This window comes from Linepithema humile, chromosome 6 (assembly GCF_040581485.1).
Source record: "Linepithema humile isolate Giens D197 chromosome 6, Lhum_UNIL_v1.0, whole genome shotgun sequence".
Taxonomy (NCBI): Eukaryota; Metazoa; Arthropoda; class Insecta; order Hymenoptera; family Formicidae; genus Linepithema; species Linepithema humile.
In genome coordinates this window covers 27,575,375-27,596,717 of record NC_090133.1, presented here as the reverse complement: position 1 = coordinate 27,596,717, position 21,343 = coordinate 27,575,375, and the positions used below count along the sequence as shown (strand labels likewise).

Below are 21,343 nucleotides of genomic sequence, written 5' to 3'. Positions count from 1 at the left end.
AAATGTTATTGAATTAATGCCGTGGAATTATCATTGTCAATAATAAGAGCGACGACTCTGTGCAACTCTCGACGAGTTGTCGCAACGGCGGATTATCGCGATAGCGTTAAATCGGGTCGGGAATCGTGGAAACGGAAGAAATATAAAATGAGACTGTCCAGGTATCGTAATTAGCTCGTTTACGTGTGACGCGCGATTTGAGGATGCGCGCGAGAAATTACAAACGTCGAAAAGGTCTTTGACCTTAGCGCGGCCACTTAAATCAGCGGTATTGGATTTGTGTCTGGACTGGGAAAATAGCACTCTTGGAAAATGAATATCTATTTTGGTTGTTGAAGCGACGCAGTCAGTCGTAGTCCGCCGTCGAGTGGATTTAAGGTTATTGAACTTGTTCATTGATCCCTCTCGATGCACCGGCACATCCACGGTCTCGCGTCACGACCACCACGAAAACCCACCACCGCCCAGAGCGGATTCGCAACTCCGCCGACTCCTCCGTCTCTTTGCACCTGCAATGCTTCTGAATTCTCAGCGCGCTCGCGTAAAAATGCATTAATCCAATTTCGAATGTTATGTGCGCGCGTGCATTGTGCAGCGATCAGCGCACACGCGCTCTCTTTTATACAAATTTGTAGATCAAACCGCGCATTAGCGGAATATGCATTCGCTCTCCGAATGATGTATTCCGATATTAAATTAACGTTATTCCCAGTCGAGCGAAACGTTTTGATATGAACATTTTATTTCTGCCGGTTTCGACCGACCATTAATTTGATCCCGGGTTTAATTCGGGAATTTTCCGGAGCAACGACCGCGTGCACGTGGAAAATACGCCGTTTTCGTAAAGACTCGCGGACTGCGATTTATTACGTTCGAACAGAGCATCGCGAGCGCGTATTATTTACCGCGCATTTCACAATGCCGATCGTGGACTGGATGATGGCATTAAATATTTATTGAGAAATGAAATTCGCGCGGCGTTCCGGCGCGCTATAGCTTGTACGTTCAATGACAGAGTAATGGCATATTTTTTTTTGTCTTTATTTTTATATTGATCCACACTGGCAACAGTTTTACGATAGTTGTAAAGTGTCCCGGTGAAATTTCTGTTGGAGTTCGGTGAAGCGAGCGATACGATTTTCGCGGTTGTGAATAACGCCAAGATATTTTAAATGATACACGTGCCGTTTGCGCGAACGCAGTATATTTCGTCCATGCGCTTTTGCAGCAGAAAGCCGAGCACGTTCTGTCAAATACACGACAATGTTTCCATACTTTTCGCACGGTAAATTGTACAGAATGTGGAAACGTGTTTTTAGTTTATGCGCGTACACCACTTAAACGCACACAATCTGAATGCGTATTCTAAATTAATGTTATCTGAAAATTGCATGTTTACGGAGATCAAATAACCGAATTTACATTTTGAATTGACTAAACGTGTGATCCGATATTTATCGTTTTTGGTTTTTTTTTCGCTTTCACAAGAACGCACACAACTTTCATAACGTATATAGATTTACGCGATAGTAACGTCATTTCGCGATCAAAGAGTGTGCATTTCATCCTCTGTTCGATGGCAGAGAGACAAGCGATAGCGTTTTGTCGGATTAAAATCGTACATTGTTGCAAATCGCGTGACGGCTTTTCTATCAGCGACGCTAAGCTTCGGGAAAATATCGCGTTGCAGATGGAACGCCATCGAATTATCCCGGGGGGAAAAAACGGGGGAAAGAGAGAAAAACGTACTTTCGGGAAGCCCTCATGTTCTCGCTATTGCCCTCGCCTGAAACACGAAAATTGAATTCGTAGAGACAGTGACAGGTACTCGATATGTACGAAGCAGAGGCTTCGCGGCTAATGGCCACGTTCGCCGGCATTCGTGCGTCTCGCGGGATTTGACACGGACGGAGGAAGTATTCTTACATTGAGAATCTCGTCCCGAAATATCGACCACGCGCACTTCGTCTTTTCCACGTCGTTGACGACGATACACTTGACACACTGCGGACTCGATGTTCAAAAATTCAAAAGCCACGCGCCGCAACTCGCCTGAATTCTGCATGAGAATGCCATTTTCTCGCGTCGCCAGCGGCGATTCGGCTTTTCAAAATTTCAGCTTTAGCTAATCGCGCGAAAATCGCACATCAGGTGCGAACGATGAATATTAAATGTTTAAATCTTATAAAAGAATGAAATTTCGGTACAGATTGTTTTAAGGCACCTGAGACATTTTAGGAAACTAACAAGTGAATGGACGAATAAATTATTTAGTATAAATTATAATATTTCAAGCGTGTAGTGTGATGAAATATTGTTGCATGTACATTTTAAGTAAAAATCGCTTAAGCAATCGAATATTCTGAAAATTCCTGAGAGATTGAGACATCAATCAATACTCCGCGTTACGTTGCCGTACGTAAGTAGGTCAATCTCAGGAGACAACGTTTCGCCGAGGAAAAGCTGATTCAATTTGTCTCGAACGAGAGATACTTATGAAACAGATCATTACGGAATGACTGAGCTTTAGCAAGCTAGACAGAAAATGGCGCATATATTAATGTAGCAAATTATACGAAAAGATTTAGAATACGAAAGGAGTTATTAATATCGTGAAGAACTTAATTAGGGAGAGAAAATTGCAAATATTTATCAATCAATTAGATGTATTAGAATTACATAAAAAAAACTATATATTTGTAAACGCAGTTACAAAGATAATTAATGATTAAGCTAGTACAAAATTATAAAAAACAATTTTAAACGCTTTACTACTTTTTTGGACAAAAAAGACTAATGTGCCTTGGATTAGAAATATATCAATGTCATCAATTTATTGATTATCCGTTTGAAAACGTAAATTATCGTTACGCATGAGTCAATTTGCGGTGCGCTTGCGGCGAGACGTCTGTCAAATAATGACAGTGAGCAAACACGACGAAACTATTTTACGCGGCTAACTAGACGTCATTAATTATCCATCATCGCGTCTCGTCGGCGGCGAGCTTGTTATTCTGCCGTTGGATTTTTGAATTTTTTGTTTTTCGACGACCGAGGCAATTTTGTAGAATGTTATGAGAGAAACATAATTTGTTAATCAAGAGCATAGTATTTTATTGAAGACTTTTATACAACATTTGACATTTTTAATACACATTGAAAAGTATATCATTAATAAAAAGTGTTGTACGTGTTTTGAACGATATTTAATTAATCTCTATTCGTTTTGCTTTAGATTTTTCGACTTTTTATCTTTTAACAGCAAGTGTGTGCTTCATGTCGTACAATATATCATAAATTAGAAGGTGATAGTTTAGTAGAAGAAAATTTATAAAAAGATTTGATTGAAATTTGCGAACATACGCGGTTACTCGATGAAATCGCCACTCGATGAAATCGAGTAACGAAAAAGAATTTATAGGCTTGTTTCGGCTTGGAGTTCTGTGTTACCACCTGCGTTTTGGTCTTTGTAAATACATCGCGCACAGCTTTATAAAAACCAATAACGAAGTGACCAGAATTGAGTTCCGGGCAAACTTTCGCGTTCACGTATATACGAGACGACTCGATACCGCAGGCGCCGTTCAACTCAATACTGAAACAATCTATATTACGTTTAAATAAACTTGCATGCTCTCTTGAATCGGACAGAGCTACGTAATCGTAAATTTCCTTGCATGCTAATTAAATACGATGCATTGAGAAAAAGCTGCGAATTAAGCAGAATATTATGCCTGAAAAATATTGCAGCCAATTCTTTCTAAAAAAAAATTGAAAAAATTTGCGATATGTAAATCATAAATCTTTCGAGTCTTTAATTTCTTTTCTGCTTAATATTTTGTATATTTTATTATTTTATCCAGATTAAGTTTATTCAGACTATAAATTATAAATGTAATAATTCCTTGTGCAATCGCCACTCGCGCGAATTTGACACATTAAGAATGAGATTAGGACTTGGCAGCTATTGATTTACTATCAGTTTCTAACAACAATTTTGCCATCAATAACACGGTGTCACGGACACCATATCCCAAAGGATATACCGTCTGTCGAGTCACGGCGGGAGGTGGTTGCCGCTCGAACTTCCGTCATAATAAGCTTCCGCCAGCGGGATACACGTTCAGATATTTATCTAATTCGATTATAGGCGACATCTTCTACGTTCGAGGATACATTCGCGTTGGGACAGGTTGGATCGCAGGCAGGATCCCCAAGTTCGTTCACCTGCTGCGTCGATCAAAGCCTTAATAGCGCAGTACGCGGTACATATTTCAGAAAGTACTCGACACAGTGTCGCTGCTAATTACTCGTTGGCAAGTGCATTAATTAGGGATTCATGGAGTCCTCGCTGCAAGCAGGAAGTCAATAAAGGAAGGCAGCCGGTAGTTGAGATGTATAGTGCCAAACATTGTACACACGGAGAATGTCGTAATTGCGGCGACGTAATCATCTAGCGCAAATTCGGCTTTACTTTCTCATATTAATTGCAAGCGATCGACCGAACGTAAATGAACTTGGCACTCGAGAAGAAATTGATTGCTCGTAATTCGATAATTTAGTTTGGATCATCTTGGATGCAGTATCAAATTCATTTGTCAATTATTACTTCAGTGTTGATTTCGCGGAGTAAAATTAAGTCATTTGTTAACTTTCCTTTTCTGTAGCAAAAATATAAATATCGCTGAATTATTCAAGAAGTGCGCTGTCATCAAGATGAAAGATATGTAAATTTGCTGATTTAAGTGACTACGGTGTATTACATCGCGAAGACTCTCGAGTTTATGCGAATCGATCGGGTGTACGCGATTGTCAATCGTATCGGTCACGAGCTGTCAGTCAGCGAGACAGCAAAAGGGACGGGCATCTGTGCCGCGGGAAGACCGGTCGATCGTTTGTTGATCCGCATTTAGACATTCTCATCGCGAAGCCTCGCAAACCGGTAACCCCTTCCGTCTGTAACCGGTTGTCGTCGGAATCCCAAAGCGTTTCGCTGTTGTGACAATGAGACGGGCGTCTTTGTGTTTTGGGGAGCGCGCAGAAAAGAAACTCTTCCGCGTGTTTGGAGCACCGCCAAAACCCCCTTCGGCGCGGACGCTCGCTCGCGCGCAAGAGATACTAACGACGCTCGCGTCAGTCGGAAGATCGTACAAGGCGCGGTGAACGCCGTTTAAAAGCATCGGATTCGCATTACTGAGAATGCACGTACGACGCGAGTGCTTGTTGGATGTCGATCACGGCTAGATTTCCTCCGGGCATTCGCGTTGGCTGCCGTAAGAACTGTCGTTTCGCGGCGGAGATTAAGCTGTTACGCAAAGCCGAAATCGCGTCCGTTCGTGGAAATTTTTATCAAGAGCGAGATATATCGTAAGAATGTAAAATTGTTTATTCGCGAACACGAATGGCTGAAGAAATAATGATTGCTGCAACGTCGAGAGCGATCAATGGTCGCGATTGAACGTTGACATAATTTGACGTTTAATTGGACATATTCTGTAAGTCATGTCGAGAATTTAAACGGGCAGAAGATTCACCGCTTCGAGCTCACGTTAAATAATTTCTTCGGGTCGGAGAGATTTATTTTTCTGTTTGTTATATTTGCCGGTGCAGCTTCGCGTTAAATGCCACGAGCATGGAGAAAAAGTGTACTCGAGAAGCAGTTGGAACGAATGGTAACCCCATCCTAAACGAAGCCTTAAAGAGTAGAGGCAGGGTGACAGTGCAACAAGAGGCCATGCAAAAGGGTTGAAGAGTCGCGAAACCGTCGTGGGGAAGCAATAGTGGAACACGTTGGCTTGACGCGATTGACGTGGCCGTAATACAAGAGTTTCTCTCCACTCGTCATTTGTGTGCACTTGTGAAACTGCGCCCGTGGTCGAGTAGCACGGAATCACCTGCTTCCTGATTTAAATATCACTCTTAACGTTCTGTCTGACGAGCGAAAATTGCCTAGCTCGAGGTATCCCGAGTTTTCTCAGCACGCTTGCATCTGTCTCCTTCTCGATTTGTATGCAATTCTCAGTCGTCGTGGCGCATCGTGCTTACGCGGGTGTCAATAAAATGACACGATAAAAAGTCATATATATATATATATATATATATATATATATATATATATCTGTGCCTTTTAATTAATTGCACTTATTATTATACACTTGGCTAGTCGTTCGTTGATCGACAGGCGGGCGTTATAATTTATCTAGTAGCTTCGTAATGATCCGGATATTTGTAAGACGACTCGATGGGAATCTCGCTCAGTCATTGTACGCTCGGCAGGCAGCGGAGGGATCGAAAGTGGCAAAGGCTCATTAAGAAGTTCCCCTTCTGACAAACGGAAGAAACTTGCGAACTGGATCCTTCGACACACGAGACGCGCCGACGAGAGAAGGGCGCGCCCAGTAGCGCGAATCTCCCTGCTCCCTCAATCCTCATTTAGCTTGCACAATGGGACGCGGGACGGAACCGGGAGGGAAAACGCGCGCGCAGGAACAAAGAAAGTGCCCGGCTCTCTTCCGCAACCTTCGGAAAGCGCGCGTGATGGAAGGTTGCGACGGGTGCGACTTCCTGCATCCCGCGCCGAGGGTTGCCGAAAGCAGCCACCTCCCCCGGGCAGCGGGGCGCCAGTCTTGCGTTTGACGTCGCGCAGCATCGTGCGTACGATTACGGAGCTGATTGGTTATTTATGGCGCGGGAGAAACTGCGATCCGACCCCTGCGTTTACAGGACCGGCGATAAATCTTTTTGCCATAAGCAGCAGCACGATCCTCTCGCACACTTTCGTCCCCCCTTTCCTCCTCCCCGCGTGCCCGCATGGGCTTTCCACTCGATATGGAAATAGAGTTATAAAAGAGACCATAAAGGTTCCATTTTAATCGCGCGGCCGTGTACAATATTTTCGCCCGTATTTCCAAATTTATCCGAACAAGTGTTAGTAGAAGAAAATTTGCTGCTGTTGCTGTGCGCGTATAATATAGATTTTATATAATTATCAATATTTTCTTCAACATTGCCGATGTTTATTTCTACAAACATCAACAGAAACAAATGCATTTCTTTACAATTTCCGGCACATCTCTATATCAATTTTAATATATCATTTTAATCCGCGGAAACGACCATCGGTTTTAATACGAGCAGCGCATTCAAAAATATACGATAGACCGGGGAAGGGAGAAAAAGGGAGAGAGTGAAATTTATTATCGCGTCAGTTAATCTGCATAATCCGTTGTCGAGCCGCGGTAACGCGATTCTGAAAATATTGCTAACGCGTTAGGACCAGCGCCGCCTTCGCGTAGAGTTGAAACCGCGTTCTGTATATCTACACGTGCACCGTATCGCGATGCCCTCGACGAACAATGGCCTGCCGACGAGTAGGACACTGTTGTCTCATTTCGGTACGACGGTCGATGTGTCTGTCTAGCGTGCGAATAATGGACGAGGCCTACCCGCTTCTGCGCCCTCGGAACGAAATTGCGCGAGGCTTTAAGAGAAGATTGAAATTTGCCGTGCTAAACGCCCTGTTGCAAAACACAAACAAGTGCACGGCACACTCATCACGCCCTCATCTTTCGTCCGCGATTTCGCTTTGTGCCCGATTGAAGAACTATTTTCGCATGCCAAACGTGCCTTCGCGTTTCGAATAAATTCCAAATTCTAATGTTAATCGGCTTCCCCCGCTATTCGGATTCGATACGAGTATTCTGTTCTTTTGCAAAATGCTCGCAAATAAAAACAACACGTTTATTTTAAAATTCTGCTTGTATAAGACGTTATAAAATAGCATCTAGCTACGACAACCGTGGGAGTCGTAGCGAGAGTTTTCGCCGGTCCCCGAGAAGACTGGTCAGGGAATTCTCTAGATTGCACGGAATATTTATAGGTGAGGATTCACGAAAGTGAGATAAGTTAGAAGGAAAATGCTGGATGAGGAGAGGGAGAGGCATTTTCTTGAGAGAATCCAAAAAGAGTGTGTAAGAAATCAATATTTCACTGTAGCGCACCTCGTATATAAACATACGAAGTGGCTCGCGATTCCGTGCTTCGGGAATAAAATTACACTCGATTCGTATTTTGTTACGGTATTGCTGAATGTTTCCCGGGGTTGATTTATGGTCCGCGGAAACTCTCGCGATTCCCTGCCTCTTCGGATTCCTGCGTTATTGGCGAGCGATATACGCGACCGACCAAAATAAGGAAGGCCTTTCGCCTTGCCGCGAATATTCGCTCGTATTATTTTTATGCACGACATCGCGAAATGCATATCTTATTGCTGGATTCGAGAGCGCGCGACGCGGCTTCCTGTAAAATATTTAAGGCATCCTGACACAATAGCTCTCGCCACTCCCGGCAATTTTCATATATACTCATCTCAATTTTCTCTCCGCGACACAATCTCTCGCGAGTGCGAGCGCAATATTACGAGTCTTCACGGCGAATCCTCGCCGAGTACATCTGTACTCGGGTTATTCTCGCGAGGAATTCCCGGGTTCTGAGTGGCTTCCTTTCCGTTTCCATGGTGACCCATGTAGGGCGCACGCAAGCTTGGAGAGCTTATCATGATGTATGCGATAAAGTTACATTCTCTTTCTCGCTCTCTTTCTTTCTTTGTCTCGACGATTCTCAGACCCATGCGCGAAACTTTACGTTGAACTTTTGCACTACGACTTCTCCGATTGCGTTTGTTGCTATTGTTTTATTCCCGAATGATACGGCTATCGACCATTTCTGCCGATTCGCCACGTTAATTAATTGCGTCTCTTGATTAAATGATTCTGTCAAATATACGATTTGTTCCGATTTATTACGGTCCATTCAATTTATTGCGTGGTGATATACACGATTATTCTTACACATTAATTTAGATTTAACAGATGTACATATTCAATATTTAAATTTACAAGTAAATATATTCAATATTTATTGATTATATTGTGCAAAAAACATTTCCGATATAATCATACTCTTCATATTGATATATGTATGTCATACATGTGTTCGAAGAGAACCGCGTTTAAAAAAAAAATATGTTTAAATAGTCAATTTTTAGTTAATCTTTCTAAATATTTTTATTTTTATCATATTTTCAAAAATGTAGTTTCTTGTAAAAGTTATTATTAAAAGGATACGTGAGATCAGTTAGACATGTTTAATATATATACAATATAGGCTGAGTTCCACTTGATGATCGCAACGCTCGTGAACATTATCTATCTTTCTTTAACTTTCGATGAAAAACAAAGATAAAATGATTCCACAAGCGTTGCGATCGCCAAGTGGAACGTACCTATAGTAAACTTATATATTGATGCATAAATATCGCCGAGCCAAGTGTCTGCTCGCAAATTGCGGAGTTTAGACAGGAAGACAATGCACGAAGGTCACTTTTACGTTGGGATGAACAATTTATGCAATTAAATATTTATCTGGTTATTTGCAGACCTGGTTGTTTAGTAAATCCAGATAAATTCTCTCGCGAGCGTTGGTGCTACACACAACATTAAACCGTGTTTTCGCAGACTACGCTATACAGGAGTGCGGGCGCCTACGCGAAAAAGGAAGGTTTGGCCAGATTAAATAAAGGGTCGTGAAAACAGGGCTTTCTCCCTATAGATAGATCGCGACGTGGGCGAACAAAGCGGTATTATACGCATATTTCATCGCGATAAAGGCATTTCGCGTGTGTGGGGTAGTATTTTGTGCTTACAGTCTCGAATTTTTCTCAGTTATTGAGATTATGAGAGCAGCAAGGAGTGGATGATATTTAATATTTATTTGAGACACACATAGCTTTGACACACACACTTGCTAATTAATTTTATTATACTTATAAATGTGTCTATTAAACTGAAATTTAAGAGCTAAAAAATTGTAGTTTAAATATAATTATTTTCTGATTTGTATTTCTTTTTGTTTTTCTTTTCGACTTTGAATTGCATATTTTTCACATAAAATTTGCAATATTGTGGGAATTAAAAAAAGTGCGTTATGAATTGGTTGATATGTAAAATATGTTACATTATTCACAAATATTTTGAACAATATTCACAAACGTTAAAAAAATTTTAATTAATGACAATTTTAGAAAGACTAAAACATAACATTGTGCGGGCGCAATTTAGCCTTATAAATATTATGTTATATAATGTTAAATATAAACATTATATACTATAGAAATAAAATACAATTGGTTACTGATTTACTGATTAACTAAGAAAATATATTGAAATTGATCCATTTTTGACATCGTGACTTGTTCGGAGCTCATGAGTTCAATAAATAAATATTTTTACTAAATAATATTGAAATTTTTTAATTCTGTAATAAAATTTTCTTTCTCTTCTTTGTTTATTAATTGTTTCTGTATAAGTATTAATAAAATATTGACAGACTATTAAAATATATAACATAGTGAGTGACGTTACCATTCTCATTCACTTTCTTTCGACACATTGTCTCAAACGAAATAAAAATACCTTTACTTTATTCAGCTATTAATTTGACCGTTTTGCAAACATGTTAATTATTACTTATTATTTTCTTTTTTACGTTTGTTCTAATGCTAATCGACGGCATTCCTCTTCGTATGTTGAAAATTCGACGTAATTCTTTGTCCTTTTGTTTACGTTAAGCAAGGTATCGATGATATGTAGAACAGGTATTCATAACGACAGATTGTCTAATCGAATATTCGGTAGCAAACGAATGGACCAACTATTCCAGACTGATTTACGATTGTTCATATTTTTTTCTTTTTTCGATCCTCGCTGACACACGTCGACAATTATTCTTAAGAGTAGATTTCCGGCAGACAATAATGTTGGCGGCAGTAGTAATCCTGACCATCTTTATGGTGACACCACGTTCCATCTGGAAAATATGGATCGATATCGTAGCTGAGCAATTCCAAACGTGGTGCGTAGAGAGCAGATGAATTTTTTTGTTTGCAATGTATAGCACAGGCCATCCACGGTTCCGAAACGTTATGAGAGACCTGAACTCCCGGTCCCGCTTTCAGTTTTATATGATTATATACTGTACGGCTTATAATACTGCTGAATATAATGCATTTTGTGGTAGTAAACTCTGAGGTTGTCATGCGATGTTTAGTGCAAAGCATCGAGTCATTGCACAGAACCACATCATAATATGATCCTCCGCAAAACGCCGTTCTGCGACTGTTATGTGTGCAAAATCGTCGTTTGACTTTTACGCCCTTGGATTTCTCCAAGCAATTACTTTGACAGGCGCCTTCTTCCCATTCACTCCAGTTATCATTTTTACAATAGTGGAAAATGTATGGTGGTTCGATAACGGGGACGCATTCTCCGCCGCGACATTCTTTCCCGAGTTCGCAAGTAGTTCCTAAAAAAGAATATGATTAATTAAGCTATAAAGTATTTGAGAGATCAGTAAGAAGGATCATACCTTCCAACGCCGGTCCCGTGAATTTATGTCTTTTCTCGTGTGGCACTTCGCACCGTAAGGTTTTACATATATCGAGTAACGAGACTGCATTTGCATTTTTGTCTCGAAAATATACTTCACATTGTGCTTTGGCAGTCCATTCTCTTCCGGGTAAATCGTGATAAATTGAATGGTCATATGCGAGATTTTCTTGTCTCGTACGATCTCGAAGACACATTTTCGTATTCCAGAGTTTTTCAGCTACATCATGGCTACACTTGGACCATGTTACTTGGCCTTGATGGAGTTTGGAAGATGACATTATGTATTTGTATGTATTACCCGGAGTTGAATTATCGGTATCGTGCACCATTCCTAAGCTTTGGAACAAATAAATTATTAATTTTGATACTATCCTTTATATTGCATTGTTTATTCTAAATATTTTTCTATTTAGAATTCAATAATAATTAACATACTGAGCAATTGAAAAACCAAATTTGTTAAAAAGTAACTTTATTTTCTGTTTTAAAATTAGGTAGTTTAATAAATTCTTATTAAACTATATCATTTATACGTGAAACTATAACATATAAACTTACACATGGCCAATCTCATGAGCTGCATTGACAGACGATGCAAAACCTGAGGATATTTCACCTGTAACACCAAATTCTACTATTGCGCACGACCTAACTAGATCGCACACACTATTGGTTCTGGCTCTTCCCATGATATAATTGCTCATCGAATAAATATTTATTCCGGTTAGGTAAAGACCAACGTCCCAGTGTTGCGGATCGTTGTCGTCCGGAGGATTGACACTTTTCGCGTACTTGCAAAATGAATTTAGCAATTTCTTAGCGCTGCCAAAAACTGACAAATTTGATAGTTGTTCTTGCATAATTTCCAAATATACCAACGAAATATCGATAGAAACACCCAAACTCGGGTGATGGTACAGAGCTTGGATATTATTCACGTACGCTAATATCATTAAGCGCAACATTTCTTTATCTTCTTTCAGAAAAGGCATGAATGTACGATATGCGGCTTCGTCGATGAAAACGCCTAGTTCCACAGTTAATTTTTCTTCCGTATTTCGTACATGACGTGGCTTCAGTTTTAAATTATCCAAGTTATCAAAACTTGAATCAGCAAATGATTGCAATAATCTTTTTATACAATGTGGTTTGCCAAATGAAATATTCATCTCTTCTTTAACGCAAAGATTGTCGATTAAGGAGGAAGACGCAAGGTCATCTCGCAAAGGTCTAATTACTAATGTATCGTCTTTCAGAAAAACAAATCCTTCCTATTTAAAACAAAAATGTGTTTGTTTTCTTGCTTGTCAATCTTTTATCTTATATATAAAACAGAGAGATATTTAAATTGAAAGTAAAAGTATAAAAGTTTTTAAAATATTTGTTTTCCGAATGGTACCACTGACCCATCCAAATTCCTGACAAAAGTTCATAATCGCAGTGCTGATATGATCTTTGTGAAGATAATAGCAAGCATTCGATGCGTTTAATTGCGATAGTCCTTCTGTGATGCTTTTTGCCCCATATTTCCATACTTCAAATGTGGACGATACAGTTTGGTTACTTCTATGCAAGTTTAATTGAATTTGTGTTCCAAAAACTTTCAGAGTCAATTGTATCTGTGAATTAAATGACAATGAATAAGGGGCTTAATAATTCGGAAATAATATTTAAAACGTTGAGCAATGAATAAAGCAGGCCAATAAAACTCACGTACTTTGTCTGCACTTGTCGAATTCCATGTCGGCAGCAATATTCTTTGGATATCTTGCGTGATATACGCGTACGTTTCATTTAATAAAAATATTAACACCAGTTTCAATATGAAAAACATGTTGTTTCTCGCGTTTTTTTAGTTTGAGTATTTGAAAATGTTGAAGTAACGTCTTTTTATATATCAAACTATTTATTATATACATACGTTATACTACTCTCACGTTCGTTTTATCTTCTGATCGCGTAGAACACATACCGACATCTATGTTTGGGAATATAATTTGTTTTGTGTGACATTTATTGTATATATTTCTTCTTTGCTACATTTACAGGGTGTTCTAGTAAAACGTATACACATTCAACAAGTTAATGTCTATCTATTTTACTCGTTAAAACATATGGTAATAAAATGTATATACATTTTATTGAAACACCCTATACACATATTTTGTTTTTTTTAGTTCTGATTCGTACATTTTACATATAATATTTGCGATAACTGTGGAATTGAAATAAATCGATTTATGATCGATATATAGAATATGCAACATTATTCATAAACATTTGAAAATTTTGAAAATTGTTTTCAAACGTTAAAAAATTAACGACAATTTAATAACACTTTAATTAACGACAATATTAGAATGACTAGAACACAATCTTGCTGGCGCAATTTAAAAGATATGTTATAAAAACAAAATATAATTGGTTACTGATTTCCTAATTGACTAAGAGAATACATCGAAATTTTTCCGTTTCTGACGTCGTTTCCTATTTGATTACGAAGCTCACATGAGCTTAAATGATAAATAAATATATATTTTTACTAAATAATTTTGTATATTTTTTAATTACGTAATAAAATTTTCTTTATTTTTTTTGTTTATTAATATTTTATATATAAGTATTAATGAAACATTGGTAGATTGTTATAATACATAACATAGTGAGTGACGCCATCGTTCTCGTTCATTTTTTAGATACAATATCTCATACAGAATAAAAATATCTCTTCTATATTTAGCTACTTATTTTCGCGTTTTGTAAACATATTAAATATTACCAACTATTTTTTTGTTATTTTTTCATGTTTGTACTATTGCTAATCGACGGAATTAGTTTTAGATGCTGATAATTCGACGTAGTTCTTGGTCCATTTGTCTTTATTAAATAAGGTATGGATGATACGCAAAACAAATATTAACGACAGATTGTCCGATCGAACATTTGTTACCAACCGAATTGACCAATTATTCTAGACTAATTGACGATCGTTTCTACGATATTTTTCTCTTTTTTCGATCCTCGTTCACACACGTCTCTCGACAATTATTCTTAAACATTTATTACTCTTAAGTAGTTTTCTGGCAGACAATAATGTTGTTGGCAGTAATAATCCTGCTTACCTTCATAGTGACACCATGTTCCATCTGGAAAGTATGGGACGAAATTATATTTGGGCAAATGCAAGTCTAGTGGTCTGACAACATAATCATTATATTGGCAGTATATAGTACAGGCTTGCCATGGTTCCTCGACATTATGAGCAATCTGCCATCCCGGCTGTTCTCCTAGTTTGATCCCGAATGCTGAATCTTTTACAATATTGCTAAATTCGATGCACTTCACAGTGGCAAAGTCGGAGATTGCCGTGCGATTTTCAGTGCAAAGCATCGAGTCATTGCACAGAACCACGTCGTAATATGGTCCTTCGCAACTCGCCGTTCTGTGAATTCCATGTTTGCAAGAACGTCGTCTGACTCTTACGCCTTTAGATTCCTCCAAGCAACTACTTCGACAGGTGTCTTCTCTCCATTCACTCCAGTTATCTACTTCACAATACATGAGAGGTGGTTTCTGAACGGGCACGCATTTTCCGCCGCGACATTCTTTCCCGAATGCGCAATAAGTGCCTAAAAAAATGAGATTAATTAAGCCATAAACTATTTGAGAGATCAGCAAGTGGAAACGTACCTTCCAACGCCGATCCTGTGTAGTAATATCCATCTTTGTGAGGCGTTTCGCATTGTAAGCTTTTACATATATCAACCAACGAGACTACATTCGCATCCTTATCTCGAAAATATACTTCGCATTGTGCTTTGGCAGTCCATTCTCTTCCGGGTAAATTTTGATACCGCGAATGGTTATATGCGACTTCAAAATTTTTCGTACGATCTTGAAGGCACGGTTTTGTATTCCAGAGTTCTATAGCTATACGAAGACTACACTCGGACCATGTTACTTGGCCTTGATAGAATTTGTAAGATGACATTATGTGTTTGTATCTATCACATGGTGGCCTATAAACGGAATCGTGTTCCATTCCTAAGCTTTGGAACAAATAAATTATTAATTTTTACAATATGCTTTACTTTGCATCGGTTATTCTAAATATTTTTTAATTAAAATTTATTAATAATTAATTTACTGAACATTTAAAAGAATAAATCTCTTCAAAATTTTTTTTACTTTCTGCTTACAAATTGTACAAATGAATAAATTTTTATAAAATATATTATTTATATTTAATTTATACGTAAAACTATAATAAACTTACACATGGCCGATTTCATGAGCAGCAATGTGAGATGATGCAAAACCTGATGTCACATAATCTGCAACACCGAATTCTACTATAGCACACGACTCAATTAGATTACACGTTTTGGTTCTGCTTATTCCCATAGTATAACTGTTCTTCAAATAAATGTTTATTCCGGTAAGATAAAGACCAACGTCCCAGTGATGCGGATCATTGTCGTCCGGAGGATTTCGAGTTTCTGCATACTTGCAGAACGAATTGAGCAGTTTGCTAGCGTTGCCAAAAACTGGTAAATTTAGTGGTTGTTTTTCCATAATTTCTAAATGTACCAACGAAATATCGATGGAAACACCCAAACTCGGATGATGGAACAGAGCTTCGATACGATTCACATATGCTAATATCAACATGCGCAACATTTCTTTATCTTTGTTCAGAAAAGGCATGAACTTACGATATGCGGCTTCGTCGAGAAAAACAGCCAATTCTATAGTTAATTTTTCTTGCGTTTTTTGATCTCGCTTTAGTCTCATATTGTCCAATTTATGAAAACTTGAATCAGCAGATGATTGCAAAGATCTTTTAATTAGGTAAGATTTGCCAAATGAAATATTAAACTCTTCTTTTACACAAAGATCGTTGATTGAGAACAAAGACGCATAGTCATTCCGCAAAGGTCTAATTTCCAAAGTGTCGTTTTTCAGAAAAATAAATCCTTCCTAGTTTGGAAATATTTACATTAACGTTCTTATGCGTCATGCTTATATTTACAAAAAAGAGAATTTGAGATTAAAAGTGAAACCTATTTGTTTTTCATATAGTATTACTGACCCATCCATGTTCTTGACAAAAATTTATGGCCGCTGTGCTGATATGATCTTTGTGAAAATAATAACAAGGATTCGATGCGTTTGATTGAAACAGTTCTTCTGTGATCCTTTTTGCGTCATATTTCCATTCTTTAAACGTGGACGATACAATCTGGTCGCTGCTATGCAAGTTTAACTGAATTTGTGTTCCAAAAACTTTCAGAGTTAGTGGTATCTGCAAATTGAAAATCAATGAATAAAAGACTTGATTATTCTCCAATAATATTTCGGATACTGCGCAATAAATAAAGCAGTTCAGTAAAATGCACGTACTTTTTCTGCGCTTGTCGGGTTCCACGCCGGCAGCAATATTCTTTCGATATCTTGCGTGATATACGCGTATGTTTTATTCAATAAAAATATTAACATTAATTTCGATATGAAAAACATATTGTTTCTTGCGTTTTTCAATCTTTAGATAATTGAAAAAGCTTTATTAACGTCTTTTTATATATATGAAATTACTTTATTACATACATACGTTATAATACTCTCATGTCCGTTGCATCTTCTGATCGCGTATAGAACAGAGACTGGCATTTACGTTTAGGAATATCATGTGTCGTGACACTTATTGTATATATACATTCTATGCTACATATACAGGATGTCCCAAATATATGCATATTAACAAGTTATCGTTTGTCCATTTTACTAAAATATGAGGTAAAATGTATATAGGTACATTTTGTTGGTTCGTCCTTAATTATCGTATTTCTGTTTTTTTTTTTTTTTCAATTCTGAATTATATATTTTTTATATGAAATTTGAAATAACGTGGGAATTAAAAAAAATGCTTCATGAATTATGGTTTATATGTAAAATATGTAACATTATTCACAAATATTTTCAGCAATATTCGCAAACGTTAAAAAAATTTTAATTAATAACAATTTTAGAAAGACTAGAACATAACATTGTGCGAACCAATTTAGCTTTATAAATATTATATTATATATTATTAAATATAAATATCATATGCTATAGAAATAAAATACAATTGGTTATTGATTTACTAATTAACTAAGAAAACTAAGAAAATATTGATCTTTATCCATTTCTGACATCGTGCTATATTCGGAGCTTATGAGATCAATAAATAAATATTTTTACGAAATACATAATATTGAAATTTTTAAATTGTGTAATAAAATTTTCTTTCTCTTCTTTGTTTATTAATTGTTTCTGTATAAATATTAATAAAATATTGACAGACTATTAAAATATATAACGTAGTGAGTGACGTTACCGTTCTCGTTCACTTTCTCTCGACACATTATCTCAAACGAAATAAAAATACCCTCACTTTATTCAGCTATTAATTAGACCGTTTTGCAAACATGTTAATTATTACTTATTATTTTTTGTTGTCTTTTTTACGTTTTTTGTAATGTTAATCGACGGAATTCCTTTTCGTATGTTGGAAAGTCGACGTAATTCTTCGTCCATTTGTTTACGTTAAGCAAGGTATCGATGACATAAAACAGATATTCATAACACGACAGATTTTTCGATCAAATATTCGGTATCAAACAAATGGACCAACTATTCGAGACTGATTTTCGATCGTTTCATACTTTTCTCTTTTTTCGATTCTCGTTGACACAAGTCAACAATTTTTCTTAAGAATATCTTTCCGGCAGACAGTAATGTTGGCGGCAGTAATAATCCAGACCATCTTTATGGTGACACCACGTTCCATCTGTGTAGTATGGATCGATATTCAAGTTGAGCATTTCTAAACGTGGTGCGTAGATAGTAGATGAATTCTTTCGTCGGCAGTGTATAGTACAGGCCTTCCACGGTTCCGCGACATTATAAGGGACCTGAACTCCCGGTCCCGCTTCCAATTCGACATTATATGCTGCACGCTTCATAATACGGCTGAATTTAATGCATTTATTGGTAGTTAACTTGGAGATTGTCGTGCGATTTTCAGGGCAAAACGAACCATTGCACAGAACTATGTCGTAATATGATCCTTCGCAACGTGTCATTTTGTCATTTTCATGTGTGCAGGATCGTCGTTTGACTTTTATGCCTTTGGATTTCTTCAAGCAATTACTTTGACAGGTGCCTTCTTCCCATTCACTCCAGTTATCATCTTCACAATACTTGAAAATGTACGGTGGTTCGATAACGGGGACGCATTCTCCGCCGCGACATTCCTTCCCGGGTGCGCAATAAGTTCCTAAAAAATAAGAGTAATTAAGCTATAAATTAATTGAGAGATCAAAGAAGAGGAACCGTACCTGGCAACGCCGGTCCCGTGAAGGAATACAAATTATTGTTAGGCGTTTCACATTGTAAGGTTTTGCATATATCGAGCAACGAGACTACGTTCGCATTTTTGTCGTGAAAAAATATTTCGCATTGTGCTTTGGCGGTCCATTGTCTTCCGGGTAAATTTTCATACCGCGAATGGTCATATGCGTCTTCGAGATTTATCGTATGATCTCGAAGGCACTTTTTTCTATCCCAGAGTCCTTCAGCTATATTACGACTGCACTCGGACCATGTTACTTGGCCTTGATAGAATATGTCAGATGACATTATGTATTTGTATGTATCACATGGTTTTGTATAATCGGAATCGTGTTCCATTCCTAAACTTGAAAACGAAGAAATTATTAACTTTGCTTTACTTAGCAATAATTATTGTAAATATTTTTATATTAAAGTTTGTTAATAATTAACTTACTGAACATTTAAAAGAACAAATTTCTTCAAAAGTTTTTTGACTTTCTGCTTTTTAATTGTACAAATGAATAAATTTTTATAAAATATATTATTTATATTTAATTTATACTTAAAACTATTATAAACTTACACATGGCCGATCTCATGAGCAGCAACGAGAGACGATGCAAAACCTGATGTCAGATCATGTGCAATACCGAATTCTACTACGGCGCACGAAGTATTTGATTCGCACACTTCAGTGGGGTTGGCTAGTCCTGCTAAGTAGTCGTCTTTGTGCAAAATATTTAGTCCGGTTAAATAAAGACCAAGGTCCCAGTGACGCGAATTATTGTTGTTCGGAGAATTGCGAGTGTCCAAGTAATTGCAGAACGAATCGAGCAGTTCTACAGCGCTGCCTCCATAAGTTGGCAAATCTGACGGTTGTTCATTCATAATTTCCAAATGTACCAACGAAATGTCGATGGAAACACCCAAACTAGGATGATGGTACACAGCTTGGATATTATTCACATACGCTAATATCAACATGTGCAATATTTTCTCATCATTGTGCAGAAATGACATGAAGGTACGATATGCGGCTTCGTCGAGGAAAACAGCCAGTTCTATAGTTAATTTTTTTTGCATATTTTGTACATCACGTCGCTTTAGTTTAAAATTATCCAAATTATGAAAACTGGAATCAGCAGATAATTGCAAAGATCTTTTAATTAGGTGAGGTTTGCCAAATGAAATATTCATCTTTTCTTTAACGCAAAAATCGTCAACTGAGGACAAAGACGCATAGTCTTTTTGCAAAGGTCTAATTTCCAAAGTGTCGTATTTCAAAAAAATAAATCCTTTCTGCATTTGAAAAATATACATTAATGTTCTAGCGTGTCATGCTTATGTATATATAAAACAAAGAGAAATTAATATTAAAAGTAAAAACTGTTTTTTACGTGGTTTCACTGACCCAACCATGTTCTTGACAAAAATTTATGGCCGCTGTGCTGATTTGATCTTTATGAACGTAATAACAAGGATTTGATGTGTATAATTGCGATAGATCTTCTGTGATGTTTTTTGCGTCATGTTTCCATACTTTAAACATAGACGATACTATTTGATCGTTTCTATGCAGGCTTAACTGAATTTGTTTTCCAAAAATTTTCAGAGTTAGTGGTATCTGCAAATTGAAAATCATTGAATAAAAAACTTGATTATTCTTTAATAATATTTTAGACATTGCGCAATAAATAAAGCAGTTCAGTAAAACGCACGTACTTTTTCTGCGCTTGTCGGATTCCACGCCGGCAACAATATTCTTTCAATATCTTGCGTGATATACGCGTATGTTTGATTTAATAAAAATATTAATACCAATTTTGATATGAAAAACATGTTGTTTTTCGCGTTTTTTAATCTTTAGATAATTGAAAATGTTTTATTAACGTCTTTTTATATGTGAAATTACTTTATTACATACATACGTTATAATACTTTTATGTCCGTTGGATCTTCTGATCGCGTATAGAACAGACACTGGCATTTACATTTAGGAACATTATGTGTCGTGACACTTATTGTATATATACATTCTATGCTACATATACAGGCTGTTCCAAATATATGCATATTAACAAGTTATTGTTTGTTCATTTTACTAAAATATAAAGTAATAAAATGTATATAGGTACATTTTGTTGGTTCGTCCTTAATTATCGTATTTCTTTTTGTTTTTTTTTTTTTCAATTCTGAATTATATATTTTTTATATGAAATTTGCAATAACGTGGGAGTTAAAAAAAAATGCTTTATGAATTATGGTTTATATGTAAAATATGTAACATTATTCACAAATATTTTCAGCAATATTCGCAAACGTTAAAAAAATTTTAATTAATAACAATTTTAGAAAGACTAGAACATAACATTGTGCAGACCAATTTAGCATTATAAATATCATATTATATATTATTAAATATAAATATCATATACTATAGAAATAAAATGTAATTAGATACTGATTTACTGATTAACTAAAAAATATTGATCTTTATCCATTTCTGACATCGTGCCATA

General features: G+C 36.9%; 3 protein-coding genes across 9 annotated transcripts; all 3 read right to left on the bottom strand.

Annotated features, from left to right (window-relative positions):
* Positions 1-9,990: 9,990 nt before the first annotated feature.
* Positions 9,991-13,306, bottom strand: LOC105671515 (A disintegrin and metalloproteinase with thrombospondin motifs adt-2-like). Of its 2 annotated transcripts, none has more exons than XM_012365746.2 (5): positions 13,161-13,289; positions 12,854-13,066; positions 12,006-12,718; positions 11,425-11,783; positions 9,991-11,361 (listed from the first exon to the last, which is right to left on the bottom strand). In XM_012365746.2, exons 1-5 carry the CDS (start codon positions 13,239-13,241, stop codon positions 10,787-10,789), a joined length of 1,941 nt encoding a protein of 646 aa, XP_012221169.1. In that variant the 5' UTR covers positions 13,242-13,289; the 3' UTR covers positions 9,991-10,786. The 2 variants fall into 2 exon arrangements, with proteins under 2 accessions (XP_012221169.1, XP_012221168.1); XM_012365745.2 differs by having other exon boundaries at positions 9,999-11,361; positions 13,165-13,306.
* Positions 13,307-13,309: 3 nt separating this feature from the next.
* On the bottom strand, positions 13,310-17,198 carry LOC105671516 (A disintegrin and metalloproteinase with thrombospondin motifs adt-1-like). Of its 5 annotated transcripts, XM_067358469.1 has the most exons (7): positions 16,851-17,198; positions 16,540-16,752; positions 15,724-16,427; positions 15,138-15,496; positions 14,681-15,076; positions 14,570-14,593; positions 13,457-14,497 (listed from the first exon to the last, which is right to left on the bottom strand). In XM_067358469.1, exons 1-7 carry the CDS (start codon positions 16,965-16,967, stop codon positions 14,493-14,495), a joined length of 1,818 nt encoding a protein of 605 aa, XP_067214570.1. In that variant the 5' UTR covers positions 16,968-17,198; the 3' UTR covers positions 13,457-14,492. The 5 variants fall into 5 exon arrangements, with proteins under 5 accessions (XP_067214569.1, XP_067214570.1, XP_012221171.2 ...); XM_067358468.1 differs by lacking the exon at positions 13,457-14,497 and adding an exon at positions 13,310-13,425 and having other exon boundaries at positions 14,570-15,076; XM_012365748.2 differs by having other exon boundaries at positions 13,458-14,497; positions 14,570-15,076.
* Positions 17,199-17,353: 155 nt separating this feature from the next.
* LOC105671517 (A disintegrin and metalloproteinase with thrombospondin motifs adt-2-like) lies at positions 17,354-20,811 on the bottom strand. Of its 2 annotated transcripts, XM_012365750.2 has the most exons (6): positions 20,753-20,811; positions 20,547-20,685; positions 20,236-20,448; positions 19,408-20,123; positions 18,830-19,188; positions 17,354-18,768 (listed from the first exon to the last, which is right to left on the bottom strand). In XM_012365750.2, the coding sequence occupies exons 1-6, from the start codon at positions 20,809-20,811 to the stop codon at positions 18,200-18,202; spliced, it is 2,055 nt and encodes a 684-aa protein (XP_012221173.2). In that variant the 3' UTR covers positions 17,354-18,199. The 2 variants fall into 2 exon arrangements, with proteins under 2 accessions (XP_012221173.2, XP_067214567.1); XM_067358466.1 differs by lacking the exon at positions 20,547-20,685 and having other exon boundaries at positions 20,753-20,801.
* Between the last annotated feature and the right edge of the window lie 532 nt (positions 20,812-21,343).